General features: G+C 37.1%; 2 protein-coding genes across 2 annotated transcripts; both read left to right on the top strand.

The window, feature by feature from the left end:
* Positions 1–161: 161 nt before the first annotated feature.
* On the top strand, positions 162–4564 carry LOC106164291 (uncharacterized). Its single transcript, XM_013542166.2, has 6 exons — positions 162–684; positions 1080–1231; positions 1889–1972; positions 2460–2601; positions 3063–3225; positions 3494–4564. Exons 2-6 carry the CDS (start codon positions 1090–1092, stop codon positions 4493–4495), a joined length of 1533 nt encoding a protein of 510 aa, XP_013397620.1. The 5' UTR covers positions 162–684; positions 1080–1089; the 3' UTR covers positions 4496–4564.
* Positions 4565–12270: 7706 nt separating this feature from the next.
* LOC112041344 (galactosylceramide sulfotransferase-like) lies at positions 12271–15777 on the top strand. The gene is made up of 2 exons (XM_087014024.1): positions 12271–12295; positions 12713–15777. Exons 1-2 carry the CDS (start codon positions 12271–12273, stop codon positions 13711–13713), a joined length of 1026 nt encoding a protein of 341 aa, XP_086870150.1. The 3' UTR covers positions 13714–15777.
* The last annotated feature ends 706 nt before the right edge of the window (positions 15778–16483 follow it).

Here is a 16483-nt window from a genome sequence, read left to right as displayed (position 1 = left end):
TCTGTTTATATCACCAGGTAGCTATCTTGGTTACTGATTGCATGATTATGAGAGCTAGGGCATTAAGTCTTTCAATAAGTGGCAAACTAACAACACGTCATTCTTAGCTAGAAGTAGTCACAGCAATTAGCCAATATACCTTCAATAACTCAGATCTCATGATCAGAGTAAGTACACGTCTAACTGAGTCAAACAGCGTCCAATTTCACAGCTTGGGGCTTGTCACCGAAATTGACCTTGGCATGCAGGCAAAGTTTAATTACAGGGCTACTGGCACAATGTTACAATTAACGACGAATGCTCCGATGGCATCTGCCATTACTATAATTAGCTCACCTTTTAAAACTGCTGCATTCAGACCCCTGCTACAAACAAACTACCTGGTCACTCGCTAACATCATGAGCAATCAGCTTGATCTATTAATTGGGTTAAAGTGTTTTGGGCGAGGCAAGAGTAATAAACTGTAATTAACGATGGAACTTTGCTCTTTAAAACGCAGCCGATGGATATTTAAAGAAATCAGTGACAAGTAGCAAAGCTATTAAAGACAGTGGGTAGAAGCACTAGCACGTGTTGCTGCCAGCTTTCAACTTTGCTCTGGTAAAATTCCTTCCCGTGGATTAGCTGAAGAATTGGACAAAAAATTAAAAAAGAAAAGAGTGAAGCGACATCTTTGACTCACGGTAAGTGTTCCTTAATTTACATTTCATGTACTGGTACATAAATATTCCTAAAACAGGACTAAAATATTTTTTTCCTGTTTTAAATTGAAATGTTAATAGGAAGTCATACAGGTTCTTGGTCATTGTACATGTTTTTTTTAACATTAAAATTCTATCAAAACATTAATACCCGAGTACCACATAAATTGTTAATCAACTTTTAAAAAACACCATGGAATAGACAGCCTTAAAAGACGTGATTACTTTATTTATGATAATTTTCGAACCCTTAATTTACAAATGTACCGGTATCTTTTTATCTTTCATTTTTTTTTTTTTTTTTGGAAAATTGAATTTTAATTTAATCATCTAAAATGTTTAGCAATGATATTTGTGATTTCACTATTTACTTCTAGGAACACTCCGATGATGACGTCGCAAATGGTGTCATTTGTTTTGATAATTGGAGCTATTGCCATCACCTGTGGAGCTGCGGGCCTTTTTGTCACCGAATCTGACCAAAATGGCGTCCAAGACCCGCTTGTTTCCCCGGCTGATGAAACCAAAGGTAGGTGTGCCTCTCTACATTTCAACATAAAGTTCAACTGAATCTGTATTGATTCCTACCTGAACATTTTGATTTGATAATAATGAAAAAAAAAAAAACATTAAGATAAAATATCTATAAAAATATTTGTTTGACGAGTCGCTTTTTATCATAAACCCGACAAAAATTCAATAGCCGAGTTATGCATTCAAAGTACATGTACCAAATTAGAGTAAATGATAAAAGAAATAATGTGGAACTTTAGCAATTCTGAGTTTGGCTGTAATTTGACAAGACTATTACTGTAACTCTAGGATCTGATACATTGTTATGATATAACTTCAAATGTAATGTCCTTTCCTTCATCTTCTGTTCTTGTAGAGTTCTTTTTTTCTGTAGAACCCCCTTTACACTGGACAGCCTCCTTTCTGCGTCCTTTGAGCGACCATGAAACTGGCATCACTGTGGTCGTAGAAAAGGATCGAGGCACATGCATCGCTTTTGTTTCAGAATGAATACTCAATGATCGGCCAGTTGTTAGCACGTAAAGTTTTTTTTTTACTTTCAAACGTGGCCGTAATACAGGACGCAGAAAGCACGCCGTCCAGTGTAAAAGGGGGCTTAATCTTGAAGATTTATCACCAATTTATTTCCACGCGCCAATCTCTTTTTTTCCAGTTGCGCTCCACACGTATACTGGTGAGGATGGGATTCCGGACACTTACATTGTAAAACTGAGGAAAGACGTGACCGGCCAGAACGGTATGCATTTTGTTTCTTATTAACGGAACACTAAAACGCACGTTATGTAAACATAAGTAAATGGGCATGGTGGTATCAAAATAGATAACGATAATAACATTGTAACACTGAAGAAAGACGTGACCGACTAGAACGGTATGTATTTTGTTTCTTATTAGTGTTTAGCTTACATGTACAGGTATGTAAACATAAATAAATGGGTATGATAAGGCCGATGTATTGATAATGATATTAAACAATTCATGGATTATACTGATTCGAAGCCTAAATTATTAGGCCATGAATTTAAGTTCTTAATATTTTTCTTTCAACATGACAACGATGCATGAGTGATGTCTTTGGTGCTGAAATGCATTTCAGTACATTTAGCTTGATTGATATTTGTATTATAATGATTTTTAAATGATTTTTCAAAAAAAAAAAAAAAAAAAAGAAAGAAAACATTTTATAATTATACACTTACATGCCCTTTTAAAATGTTTCGTAGTGGCAGACGTTCGTGATGCTTTAGAATCTGAGCTCCTGTCGAGCGCTGAGGGGCGTTTAACTGCCCTAGGGAGGAGTGCTCGAGTCGGCGAGGTGATGGATTTCAATGAAGTTCAAATGGTCGTAGTGGAGGCAGTAAAGGAGTAAGTGTTGGGCCGTTTGAAAAATGCGACCACCATAAAAATGCAGTCCGTTTATTTATTGATTGATTTATTTAAATATATTTATTTTAGCTGTCTATTAATCAGAGCGTTTCAATATAAAAATAATCGCGAATTAAAACCCATGTTTGGTCTTAATGATCGAAGAACGAGGCGATTTAGTCCGAAATCAGTTCCTAACAGTCCAAGTCTAAACAATTATTTGGGTGTAATGGGTGCACTTAAATGTTATGCGTTTAACCCCAATTAATTCTATTTATTTACTCACGAAATTCACTGCAGGTCAAGAACTACTTCAGCAAAATATGCACCTCATCAAAGTTTTTTTTTTTAATTTAATTTCTTCAAACTAAAGTTGAGAAATTTTGCGTTCTCAATGAAATAGTTTCTGTGGTAGAATTTTAAGTGTTGTTATTGACAATTATTTGCCAATTTCTCGATAGGGACATTCAACGGCTGCGGCAAAAGACAGATATGATCGAGGCCATCTACCAGGACGGTGTGGTGACCACCGCACAGATATGTTTCTGCCCATGTGATTGCCCAGCTGAGGACAGGCCCAATAACAAGGCCTGCCAAACGTCGACGAATACTGCGGGGAATTGGGTAAGGCAGACTTTTTCATTCTATTTTATTTACCAGTTTGTTGTATTTTATTTATCTCTCGAAATATTTTCTCCTTTAACTGTTTATGTCAAAAGATTGATTTGTAGGAGAGTACATGTACAGTAATTTTAAAGTGCCTGTGCCTTATCAACAACATCATTATTTTAAATTTTAAATCTACCACAAATACCTGAATATAATTTATTTTCAAAAAGGATTTGGCAAAAGTAGATAGTTGTTAGTAATACACACACTTTTTCTTTCTCAGGGACTTGATAGAATCGACCAAAGAGACGCCGCCCTTGACGGGGCATTTAATATCGTTGGTACAGGCAGCGACGTGAACGTGTACATTCTGGATTCCGGGGTCTACGCTGAGCATGAAGAATTTCTTCGCGAAGACGGCTCAAGTCGTGTCACATATGGCGCCAAGGCCAATGCATCTTGGGACGATAATGACGTCATGGGTCACGGGACACACCTGGCTGGTATTATTGGCGGGAAAAATGTGGGCGTGGCCAAAAATGCCAACCTGATCAGTGTCAAAGTGCTTGATGACTTTGGCATGGGGCAAATCAGCGGTCTTGTCAGCATGATGTACTGGGTTTGGTTAAAAGTCCTTATATACAGAAGAAAATCTCTTCTAGTGCTGTCTGTAGTATCTCCGTGGAATGAAGCCTTGAATTCGGTAGTGAACGATTTAGTAAATTTCGAAATCATGGTAATAGCAGCGGCTGGAAATGGAAACGTGCCAACGCGCTATGTTTCACCCGCCAGTGCGGCACAAGCTGTCGCCGTTGCAGCTTCGGACATAGGTGACACTAGGGCAATCTTTTCAAATTACGGCGAGGAAATATTTCTATGGGCCCCAGGAGACATGATCAAGAGCAGCTCGCCCGGATCTCCAAACGAATACACCGTTCGCTCCGGCACATCCATGGCGAGTGCCTTTGTTGCCGGTGCCGCAGCAGCCTACATGAGTTCGCTTGATTACAATCCAACACCCCAACAGGTTAAGACGTACCTTCACGAGCAAGCAAGCGAGAATGTGATTACGGACAGCCCCACTGAGTTCAACTGCCGCACAGAGTTGATTTGCCTTAGACCGAACTTTTGCGACGCTCAGACGGTGTGTGAAAGCGTCACGACAACCGCTAAGTTTCTCTATGTCGGATGTAGTCAGGATGAACCGAAGAAAAGTAAAAAGAGTAAAAAGAGTAAAAAAGGCAAAAAGACTAAAAAGAGTAAGAAAGGTAAAAATAGTAAATAAACAACATGACTGATTATTGTACCATTTTAACATACTTAGTTGATGTGTAAATAAACGGCTTTTAATGAATTCCAGTCTTGTCATTGTTATCAATAATGTGTGCCCGCCAGACAGGAACAATAGAAATGCAACACTGTTCTCGCCAGTTTTGGATTGAATTAAAATACACAAACGTTATTTTAACTTCATAGTTTACCCCCGTCCTCTTTTTACTGTAACCTTTCTCTCTCTCTCTTTCTTCTTAATCTTCTTTTAAACATCATTATCATTATCATTATCAGCAATATTTCAATGCTGTTAAATTGAAGCCATCCTGCTTACAATGACGATTTCATGGCAATGAAGCTGCGGGGCTATTGTAAGCGGCGCCACTTCTTCTGTTGGGCAGAAAAAGTTTTTTGTGTGTACTTTTTGGCCCAGGCCACGAATCAGGATTCTGCTGTATGCTGGTCCTCTGGAAACTACGTTATTAGGGTACACGTGGTCTGCCATTCTGTCCAGTATTGTTATACAGATAAACAATTTTCAAATTACGGAAGTGGACTAGTAATGCAAAAACAAGGCATTGTGTACCGGGCAAGGCTACAGCCAGCTGAATAAAAGGTTTCATGATAATAATAATTGGCAACTTTGAAATAAAAGTTATATCCTTTATTTCCAAAAGGGGTCATCATTTTTAGCAAGAGTGTACATTTTGGTCAGAAGTTACAAAATGCCAACACCTTGGCCTTGTTTAATGTCCACACTAAATACTCTTAAATGTGCTTTTTATCCCATAATCAACATCGAATATGGGATAGAAAAAAGCTTTACAAGGTAAAATGCCACTTTTGGGCATTTTAAAACATGAACAAAACTGGCATTATACTCATCCCTATTGTTGCTATAATAATCGTTGTTTTCATAATTTTTGTTCCCTCGCATAAAGTCCCTATTGAACTCGCTTAATGTTATTATCAACCTCGAAAGATAATTTTTGCTTATTAGGGAAAAAACTGACGATCACATAGTCATTATGAATTGATGTTATGTAGAGATAATGACCTATTTATCAAGTAATTACCTATTTTAAAAAACGTTAGCGCTTTGGCGAGTCATGACGTTAAATTATCAGCTTGTCGTCTCCCGGAATTGAGTCTAAAATGTTTTTTTTTACATTAACAGGCCTGGATACAGCAGCAAAAGGTCACAGAAATATGGACCATATATTATCAATGTCCTGGACACACACACACACACACACACACACATACATACATGTATATATATGTCCCAGCACGTGTAAAAGTATTCTATTTATGTGCCAGCCAGAGCAGACATAAGTTTACCAAAGCTAAGGGTGAAATACAAGGCATAGCAACTAGTACTGTAAGTAACAAATATAATCTATATGGGCTTTACCTTACCCTTAAAGATAGATTTTAATATAAGTCACGTTTGGTGCATTTAGTTCTGGTAAAAAATAAATGTTTGTAATATCGAATGTCAATTTCTTTTCCACAGAATCCAAAAGACAAAAAAAAAAAAAAAAAAAAAAAAAAAAACTTTTTTTAATTAAAGGTCTTACTCATCGGCTTACCACATTCAATGACACATGGCAGGCAAAAGGGAAAATATCTAATAATATATTGTAGTACAAATATAGTGCCTTTTTAGGATTCTCTTGGTCTAACATAAGTACAAAATGTTATTTTTCCTGTAAGTCTTGAATTTACTAAGGCATTTTAACATACATTTTTTTTTCTTTTTCTGCGCACATATTTTTAAAGTGTTCTTGCAGGTCACATTTCAACGATGGCAAGACGTGCAGTGCAAAATGAAGACATATGCTTTACTTCTGGTGGTCTTTTTGGCCTTTCTTACTGTGGCCGTAGAAAGTGCAGCGGTTGGAAGTTTTTTTTCTTTTTCTGCGCACATATTTTTAAAGTGTTCTTGCAGGTCACATTTCAACGATAGCAAGACGTGCAGCGCAAAATGAAGACATATGCTTTACTTCTGGTGGTCTTTTTGGCCTTTCTTACTGTGGCCGTAGAAAGTGCAGCGGTTGAAAGGTATCTAAATTTAGAATAATTTATAATTTATACTATCTCAAGGTGTTAGATTGACGCAAAAGTGAAAAAAAAATCACTTGTGAAGATTCTTTTGGTCTATCGCTACTTAAAGCATCTATTACAATAACATACTGTAGCTAATGAAACTGTTCTACACTCAAAAAAAAAAAAAAAAAAAGAAATTCCAAGTTTGGATACAGAATAAGAGGGTAGATGGTGTCAATAAGCTTTTCATATTCATACTTTCAATTAGAGTGCTACCAAACAATGAAGAAGGCGCGATGTTGCGGAGGCCATTGAAGCGTGTGCGTAGAAACTGTTGCCATAGCCCCCCATTCTTGCCATCGTGTTGCCATGTACTTGGTTATGGAATCGTTCATCCAGTTGCTTGAACATCCACGAGTTACTTGGATACAGCTACGTGTACATTTTGAAGAGGAACAACATGGTTTTTCAAACTACGGAAATTTACAACGCGTCAATTTTCACTATTACACAGGGATATTCCTGGGAACAAGCTTTAAAGTTAAATTTAATGTATTCAGTCATAGAGTTTTATCTTTCGGTTGGATTTCATTTTACTGCAAGGCTATAGCGATTTCAGAATAAGACCAACATCTTTGAAGTAGTTAGGAAACAAGAAACTAGTTATACAGTTTTACTTGGTAAAATAGTAAAATAAAAGTACTGAAAACTGAGTGTTTAAAAACCTATCTTACTTAGTACTTTTCAATTATGTCCTCAGAAGTGAATTTTAGATGTTTTCAAATAATACCAATAAGCGGCAGTCTAAAGCCTAGATAACATTTGTCACGGGCCCCATGCAATGAAATCGTATACGATTTTCCGTACATTTTTTTTTTTTGACATCGTAAAGCCTCGGTCACAACCGGCCGTACGGGCTCTTATGGCCTGTTTGCGTGCAAATATTGCGCAAAATCTCACGTGCAACGCAAGTCCCTCTTGCGAAATTTGGAGTTCGCAAACAGACCGTATGCACGTACGGATGATGTTTGACATGTCCAAAAGATTCTACGAATAATCTGCGAACAGCGAGGCCGCAAAAAGTGACTTACTCCACTCGCAAGGAGATCGCGAAGAGTTCGCAAGTGAGACGTCCGTGGTCCGAGACGCACGTCGCAAGCAATGAAATAGCAAGTGCCCTTTGCATGTTGATTACGGCTCACGCCCTCACAACTAGTCGAAAGTCGAAAGCACGGCGGAAGTTCGTCGCACGTGCGTAACCCCTACGCCAGGAGTATAAAAGGTGTGCTCACGACGCACGCTCTTGTCTCGACAATTAACGACGATTGTGCAACCTGTATAACAATTTTCAAAAATTAATCGTTTTGCTTAATTCAGCTTCCAATATGCCTACAAAAGGCAAGAGAAAGAAGCTTAGAGAGCAGAAAAGAAGGGAGAAAGAAGAAGAAAGAAGGGGAGAACAGGAAGCAACACGGCTAATGATTTCTTACTGATGTATGTAACATGATAGAAATAGCTGACAAAAAAAATGATCATAACAGTTTAATGTCTGTGCCTAGATACACAGCAGCTGAGAAACTGCAATACCCCGTGCCTTGGTCAACTACCTAAAGGTCAAAATGTGCAGACACAAGCCCCAAACTAAGATTTTTTCCTATGAACACAACGTTGTTGTATACAAGCAAATCCTTACAACCACTATAAACAAATTTTCTACATAAATGCAATGAATTATCTTAAATATTTTTTTTTTTGTCGGTTGCTCACCTTGTTTTACCCATCTTGATTTGAAAACTTGGTCTGTTTACAGACTGCTGCCTAATTTAGAGATTGCTGCATGGTTAGTGACTTACCATGCTTAGCTTTCCTCCCGTCTGCATTTTACTATAATTTCTCTCTTTCTTCGTTTTTTCTTTTTGAAAAATCATCATCATCATCATCATATTTGGAGTATCATTATGTTTAATGCTGTTAATGTACTACTCTTGCATTTAATGTGCAAGGTGCGTACGCAGGGCAATTTGTCATTACCACACTAATGTAGAAGTATAAGACCAGCTGTTCACTGTTTTCCCCACATTTACCTGGAGGTTAGGTAATTATACTTTACGCCTCATTTCTACTGATAAATTACTTTTAAAGCATGCATGGTTACAGTAGAATGCTACTTCTGGGGAGTATACACCTCTTCCGCATCTTAAATCGAAGCAGTTTTGAGGCATGGTTACAGTGTGATTGCAGCAAGTCTACTGTGCTGAAATATCTACTGCTCGTTCGTGCGGGGAGCGCTGTCAAAATTTATCATGCCAAGCAAAAACCCGCATTGAGATTGATGTAAAATTGAATACCCGTGTTGGAAAAAAATGGCACAGAACAGTTTTCGTAAAGACTTTATGAAGCAACTATCATATAATCATATAGAGCACTGAACATAAATAATGTGATTTATTTATTATTTTTTATCCGTGTCATCGCAGGTACGTGGATACAGGATTTTATGAGGTTTATAAAGTCTGGCTCTAAACGTGAAGGCTGCAGATTGTGTGATCAAATGCTCTTGTACTGCATCAGTTAATCTTGGCCATGTCAGTGCGGACATTTTTACTCGCTCTGGTAATTTGCTTCCTATGCTCTGCTGTATATTTGTTTCCACGTCTTATGAGAATCCATACCTTGCCTCTTAATCAATTACCACCACCTCCACTTCAAAGTGACTTTGAAGGTAAGACAATTCAATTTTTTTTTGTATCGTGCATTAATTTTATTTTTACGTGTAAGTCTTATTTTGACTGTTATCATATCAAACGCAATTAAATCTAATCACATTTGATATTCCATTGATGACACTAGTGAATGCCAAAACTGTCTGAAGAGATATGTATTTTGTAGCGATGGAAAAACGTTGATTTTGTTTACTTTTTCTCAAAACTCCACCAGATCTTACTTATGTAGCAGTGCACTTAAAAAGTGTGTCATGCGCTGTGTGATACAGTTGTCGACTCCAACATACAGGCGCGGATCCAGGATTAAATAGAGGGGGGGGGGGGCGTCCGCGTTTGCGATGCCGACTCTCCCCCCCCCTCCTCAACTTGGCGTGGGGTCCCGCCCCCTCCCCCCCCCCCCCCCCGTTTGTCTGTAGTGATCATAATAATTATTATTCAAAGAGCAAAAATGTCTGTTATTTCATTGGTATTCTTGTATCCATGTTGTGCATTCTTTTGGAGTATACAGAGCTAGTTGTCAGTTTCGATTGAAAGATATGGACCGTATGTTATTTATGCCTCGTTTTTTTTTTTTTTTGCACCAACCCAGTGACACAATTTACGTCTGTTGAATACCAAATCGAGGCTCCCTTCTGGAAGAGAATATGTCTTTTGCAGCCAGCTTAAATTGTGAATTAATATTACATTAACAGGGAGGCATTTGGATAGTAAGTTTATGTTCATTAAACAATAATTTGTCACACCATGTTAGTTTAAGCAATACGGGTTCATTTCAAACTTCAGTTAGTTACCCATGGAGTATATGATATTACAAACCGTTCAGTCCCCAAAAAAAATATGAATCATCAAAAATAATAATAAGAAAAAAAAACACGAAAATATTTTCAGACGATTCCCTTCAGCAAATAAGGCCACAACTAGACAGCTTGCAGCTTTTTTAAACTGTGAAATTGCAGTATACTGTAAATACATTTTTGATATGTGACTTGAAGTATTAATAGGGGGGATCCTTAGATAACCTTTTTCCCCAAAACCATGTCAAAACCACCTAAAAAGATACTTTTACATCTTAAAAACAAACTACAAAAAATCAAATCAGTCTATCTCTATTATCAGAGCTGCTACTTGGGTTTTAGTATTTTGGAGAAAAAACGTTAAAAATACTTAAACTCTGTATTTTGTAAGATATGATGGTTTTTCATGTCAATGTTTATGCTTACATTTAAACACACATTTTATTGTGACTGACAATTCTGACATAAAGACGGCCTAAAATCCATATGAAAACTAAACTAAATGTTCTAAACCTAGATAATGGTTCATAATAAGTTCAAAAAGACAGGAATATTCAATAAGAATTCAATTCACTAAGACTTCAATGCTTTTTGGACGCTTAAGTCAGTTAAGTGGATCTTTTTCAAGTTCATTCCAAACTGTTCTGGAGTTTACATCCTTCTCTTCCCTGCTTCAGTATTGAATATCCTGAAGACAGGACTACATTTTGGAAGTGATAAGGATGTGTCTCTGGCGTATGTGCCTCCCCCCCATGAAATTTTAACTCCCCCTACAGAACTTTATAAATCTTATTTTATTTGAGTATATGACTTTTATCTTGTAGTATGCATAATAGAGGATACATTGGCACTTTTTGCTAGTTTGCAGGTGAAAGTTTTCATGAGAATAGAAGGCAATGAAAAATGTGTATTCTACCAAACAATAAATCCCCTATGGAAAAGCTGTTTATTTGATATTTGGTGATCATTTCAATTTTCACCATTTTTTTTTTACCACCAAACTTTCAAGTACTAACAAAATATACGTCACAATGCAAACTATGTGGAAGACTTTTTCTTCATGGGAGCCCAAACACCATGGATATGAAAATGGAGATTTTTCAAGATTTTTTTTTTTTCAATTTTTTTCACCCAATATTTTACAATCAAACTTTCTAATATTTCCAATATATTCTTAATTAAATATACTTAAAGTAAAGATTCTGAAATGATTATCAAATATCAAATAAATAGCTTTTTCATAAGGGAGTCTTTGGGTTGTAGAAGTCATATACTCAAATAAAATAATATTTATAAAGGTTTGTAGGGGAGGGGTAGTCGAAGTTTCATGGGGAGTCAGATTTTCATTATGAAATTTTGACTCGGGGATTTTCATCTTACATCGGTGTTCAGTAGAAACAGTTTTCCTTAATTTTTAGGGGCGGATCCAGAGATATTTTCTGACAGTCTTCCAAATTATCTTTGTTGATCCATCCACCATTTTCGACCGTCTTCCAACAGAAAATAATTAGATACCAGTCAATGTAAACTTGAAAATCTGACCGTCTTCCGGAAGACCCAGAACACCGTCTAAATCCGCCCCTGGTTTTTATCACAGTCCCTCGAGCCACAGCCTCTAGTTTTGATTTCTCCCTCAATCTTTGGTCCGTGTCACCACACTGCCGTTCCATTTGAAGGTTGTGGACAGGGGTCTCATCTATGTTTTCACACTGATGAAACACAGGATATTCAACTGGATATTCACCAAATCCATAGTATTTTCGGTGTTGCATAGCCAGAACTTTTGCCATTTCTGGTAATATCTTCTTTGTTAAAGCTATGCACTCACTCAGATGTGCACTAGCAAATCGTTCCACACTCTCAACTACATGTAGGCCAAAGTTATCTTTCACTTCTTGGTTGAAACATGAAAACTCAGGAGCATATAGCTCAAAGAAATTCTAATTTAGCTTATTTCTACTCAGCTCTAGATGTAATGATTGAAACTTTTCTTTCAATTTGCTGTGTTGCACCCTTGTATATTGTTATGGTATGAAACGGTGTAACTAATTGAATGCCAATGATTGCTACAACAGCAGCGACTATTCCAGAGCATCTCTTACAAGACAAGCTAGATTCCATCATTGTCTAGCTAGTTATTCAGCAATACAGTATAGATACCCAAAAAAGATAATGAAATCATGAGAAATCTAAAAGGACACATGTCATCAAAACTTTGAATAATGAATTACCATGATGATGTTATTGGTATAGGGAGTCAATGCCGCCATGATTTTGAGTATTTAGCTACCTTTCAAATAAACTTTTTACACAAATCCCTTAAAAACGAAATAAAAAAACATCCATTTGGCTTTGGTGAGTTTGAAATAACTTGTCAGGGCTATATAACTTTCATTCATGTTGTAGGAAGACAGTCCCGAAACAGCAGAAAATCGTGAAAATCGCGCTATTTAAAATGCTAAAAATCGCGTAATCATAAATTGCAAGTAGCAGCTGAGTTATCAATGATCTTTCAAAAAGAACATTTGAAATATTGTTTTTAGGTGTGTAAGGAACTTTTTAGCTGGTTTTGACATATTTTTGGAATTATGGACCCCCCCTTCTATTAAGTAACACATAAGCGTTTATTTATTTATTTATTAATTTATTTATTTTTGTTTTCAGGTGTAAATAGGAACATTCAAGATCCACTGTTTCAGTCTGTCTACAACGTACCTCCCATAAAATGCCTACCAGAGGGACAGTGCCAGCCTACCCGACATATTATGTTTCTAAAAGTGCACAAATGCGGCTCAACTACAATGGCAAAAATTTTAAAACTGGCTACTCTTAAATATAAGTTAAAACCTCTTTCTCCGAAGAAGAAAGTATTCTTTTACCCATGGAAATCTAAGTTCGATATCAACCGAAGGAAAATAACCATAAACGACGCCAACTATAACCCGAATGTAACCTATGATATAATTTTCAATCACATGATTTTTGACTCAAGAGTAATAGAAACCATGATGCCGAATGATACGTTTTATATTGGTATAGTTCGCGAACCATTTTCCCAGTTTCAAAGCGCGTTCAATTTTTATCGTATTTCAAGTAAATTCAATTTAAAAAACTCAACGAACCCTGTCGTGGAATTTATGAAAAATCCGTACAGGTATTGGACCGACGACTATGTCACAACCCATGTAGGCTTCTTGAGAAACGCCATGATGTATGCGTTTGGGTTCCCAGACGATAGAAATGATCTTAGGAACAACGACAGATTCATTGCCGAGTACATTGATTTCTTGGACAAGAAGTTCGATTTTGTAATTGTCTTGGAAATGTTGGATGAAAGCTTGGTCCTACTACGCCGCTTGCTGTGTTGGGGCATGGACGACGTCTTATATGTGGTTACTAACAAACGGGAATATGAATACAAAAATGTGAAAGACGAAATTGCTGTGAAGAAACATAGGCTATGGAGCAAAGCTGACTATCAGTTATATAGCCACTTTTTGACAAAGTTACGAAACACTGTTATGTTGCAAGGGTCGGACTTCAATCGGGAGGTATCGCTTTACCGTCAAGCAATCTCGGCACTCGGCAAATGTAAGCGTTTACGTTTAGAAGTTTGCAAAAATGATTTCAAAAATCTATTATCGGGCATATATCCACATTGCTAAGTCTTCAGCAATTCCAGAGCAACTGAGTGATGGTGGAAATTATAGTTAACAATGGAAAAGAAGTGACAACCTTATAGTTTAAAAGACAGGAGTACAACTAGCAACTGAATAATTAGAGCTGTACAGATGTATTTTCATGAATTATTTTATCATTCACGGTATGTGGACTTGCAGTGATAGGCGCTGGCCAAAGCTGTGAAATTCACCGCACAGTGCCTTTTTTTCTCTTTATTTCAATTATTTAAGGCTTGTCGTTAGCGCTTGTCATCTGGTAATGTAGGTATCACGTGGAATACGACTGAACAGAATATATGAAATATTTCTTCAACATCAGAAGAGGACCTCCCCACACAATTCTATCTCCCTCTCTCTTTCAGAAGTAACATTTTTTCTTTCATCCATTAATATGTTTGTATTTGCAAAAATTACGATGAAATATTTCTTATATTTTTCATGCAAAGATAGTTTCTATTTTAAGCTATGGGGCAGAGGTATGGGGCTTACTTCCTGGGCAAGATGGGGAAATTGAACAGTAGAAATTTCACAAATGTTTATTGTAATTGGGAAGAAATGCGTCTTACGTAGCGACAAGGGGTAAATTAGGAAGAAAAACTTTAAAGGTTGGGCGTTTGGTGAAGATAATTTAGTACTGGCTCAAGCTTATGAAAGCACCTGAAAATGGGTTTATTAAAGCGTGTTACGAAAACGATAAGAATTGCTGGCAATACAAGTAAATACACTGTTATATGGGTATGGTTTTGGAGTAGCCTGGATTAACCAGGGAGTGGGGGATGCAAGTTCATTTATAAAGGAATTTAATCAAAGGTGAATGGATTTGACTTCCAGTCACGGTGTAACGAAATGTTTAAAAATATGAAACTAGATGAACCATACGTTGCAGTATTTGATAAAGCTAGTTGTATATCAGTTTAAGCACGATTTAGATGTTCAAATCATCAAGTTGATATTGAAAAAGGTAGACACAGTTAGGGGTAAGTTTCGGTATCAGAAAATGTGTCAGTAATGTAATTGGGTGGTGGTCGAGTGCGAAAGGCACTTCTTGTTAGACTGCCCTCTATATAGCGACCTAAGAAATAATTTCTTATCGGATATTTGTAATTGGGAATTGGGTTCACATGAAATATTTATCATATTGGTGAAATAAAAAATTAGAGAGTTTTAAGAAAAGTTGCGAATTATTTTTAAAAAGCAGAAAAGAAGAGAGTCGTTATTAGAAATGGACGAGGAGATATTCTATGTAATGCGCAATTATAGAAACGAATGATCATCAACTTATTGTTAAAAGGCCGGAGGCCTTATACACAGTGAAATAAACATCTAGTCAAGGTAACCCATAGTACATGTATAAGTGGGGTATAAAGCATCAAACTTCAATTTATATATATAAAACTGATGCTATGAGTACAGAATAATAAAAAAAAACATTTTTGGGGGTTAGAAATCCTTACATACATAAGAAAATCTCTTCTAGTGCTGTCGGTAGTTTCTCTTTGGAATGAAGCCTTGAATTGGGCAGTGGACAATTTAGCAAATTACGAAATTATGGTATTAGCCGGAAATGCAAACGAGCCAAGGCGCTATGTTTCTCCCGCCAGTGCGGCACAGGCCGGTTCTGTTGCTGCTTCGCAAATAGGAGACCTTCTCAAATTACGGAGAGGAAATATTTCTATGGGCACCGGGTGACATGATCAAGAGCCCGGATCTCCGGCACATCCATGGCGAGTGCCTTTGTTGCCGGTGCCGCAGCAGCCTACATGAGTTCGCTTGATTGCAATCCAACGCCCCAACAGGTTAAGACGAGTAAGCAAGCTAGAAAGTGATTACAGACAGCCCCATTGAGTCCAATTGCCGCACAGACTTGATTTGCCATTGTCCGAACTCTTGCGACGCTCACACGGCGTGTGACAGCGTCACTACAACCACTAAGCTTCTCTATGTCGATGTAGTCGCGATGAACCGAAGAAAAGTAACAAGAGTTAAAAGAGTAAAAAAGGAAAAAAAGTCTAAAAGAGCAAGAAAGGTAAAAATAATAAATAGACAGAATTAAACGACCACAGAAGCATTGAGTGATCATTGTCCCATTTCAACATAATTTGTTGATGTGTAAATAAACGGCTTTTAATGAATCCCAGTCTTGTCATTGTTATTAATATTGTGTGTCCCCCAAGACAGGAACAATAAAGATACAACACATTGTTCTCACCAGTTTTTGATTGAATTAAAATACACAAACGTTATTTTAACTTGTAACTTTTCTCATTTTACTGTAATTTTTTCTCTATTTCTCTTCTTCTAATTCTTAATATCATTATTCTTATCACCAATATTTTAATGCTGTTAAAATGGAGTCATCTTGTTTAACAATGACGCATTTCACGGCAATGGAGCTCCAGGGCCATTCTAAGCGGCTCTTCTTCTTCTTCTTCTGTTGGACCCCAAAAGTATTTTGTGAGGACTTTTTGGCCTAGGCCAGGAATCAAGGATTCTGCTGTTGACTGGCCCTCCGGAAACTACGTCATTACTGTACACGTGGTCTGTCGTTCTTTCAAGCTTTGTTATACAGGGTAGACAATTCTAACCATTTTTTTAATTACTCAATGAGGCTGGTCCACTTTTGTAATGTAAAAAATTGTTTATTGGTCATTGCTCGAGTCAAAAATATCAAAGGTTTTGTGATAATGGCGAAACTGCTGCGAGTCCGGTTATAAATGGAATATCTGCAATCCAAGGTTTACTATAAGCTGATGAC

The sequence above is a fragment of the Lingula anatina genome, chromosome 5, assembly GCF_051362555.1.
Source record: "Lingula anatina isolate TDL-2025a chromosome 5, LinAna3.0, whole genome shotgun sequence".
Taxonomy (NCBI): domain Eukaryota; kingdom Metazoa; phylum Brachiopoda; class Lingulata; order Lingulida; family Lingulidae; genus Lingula; species Lingula anatina.
Note: the sequence above shows the minus strand (reverse complement) of the source record. Positions and strands in the feature narration are given on the sequence as shown.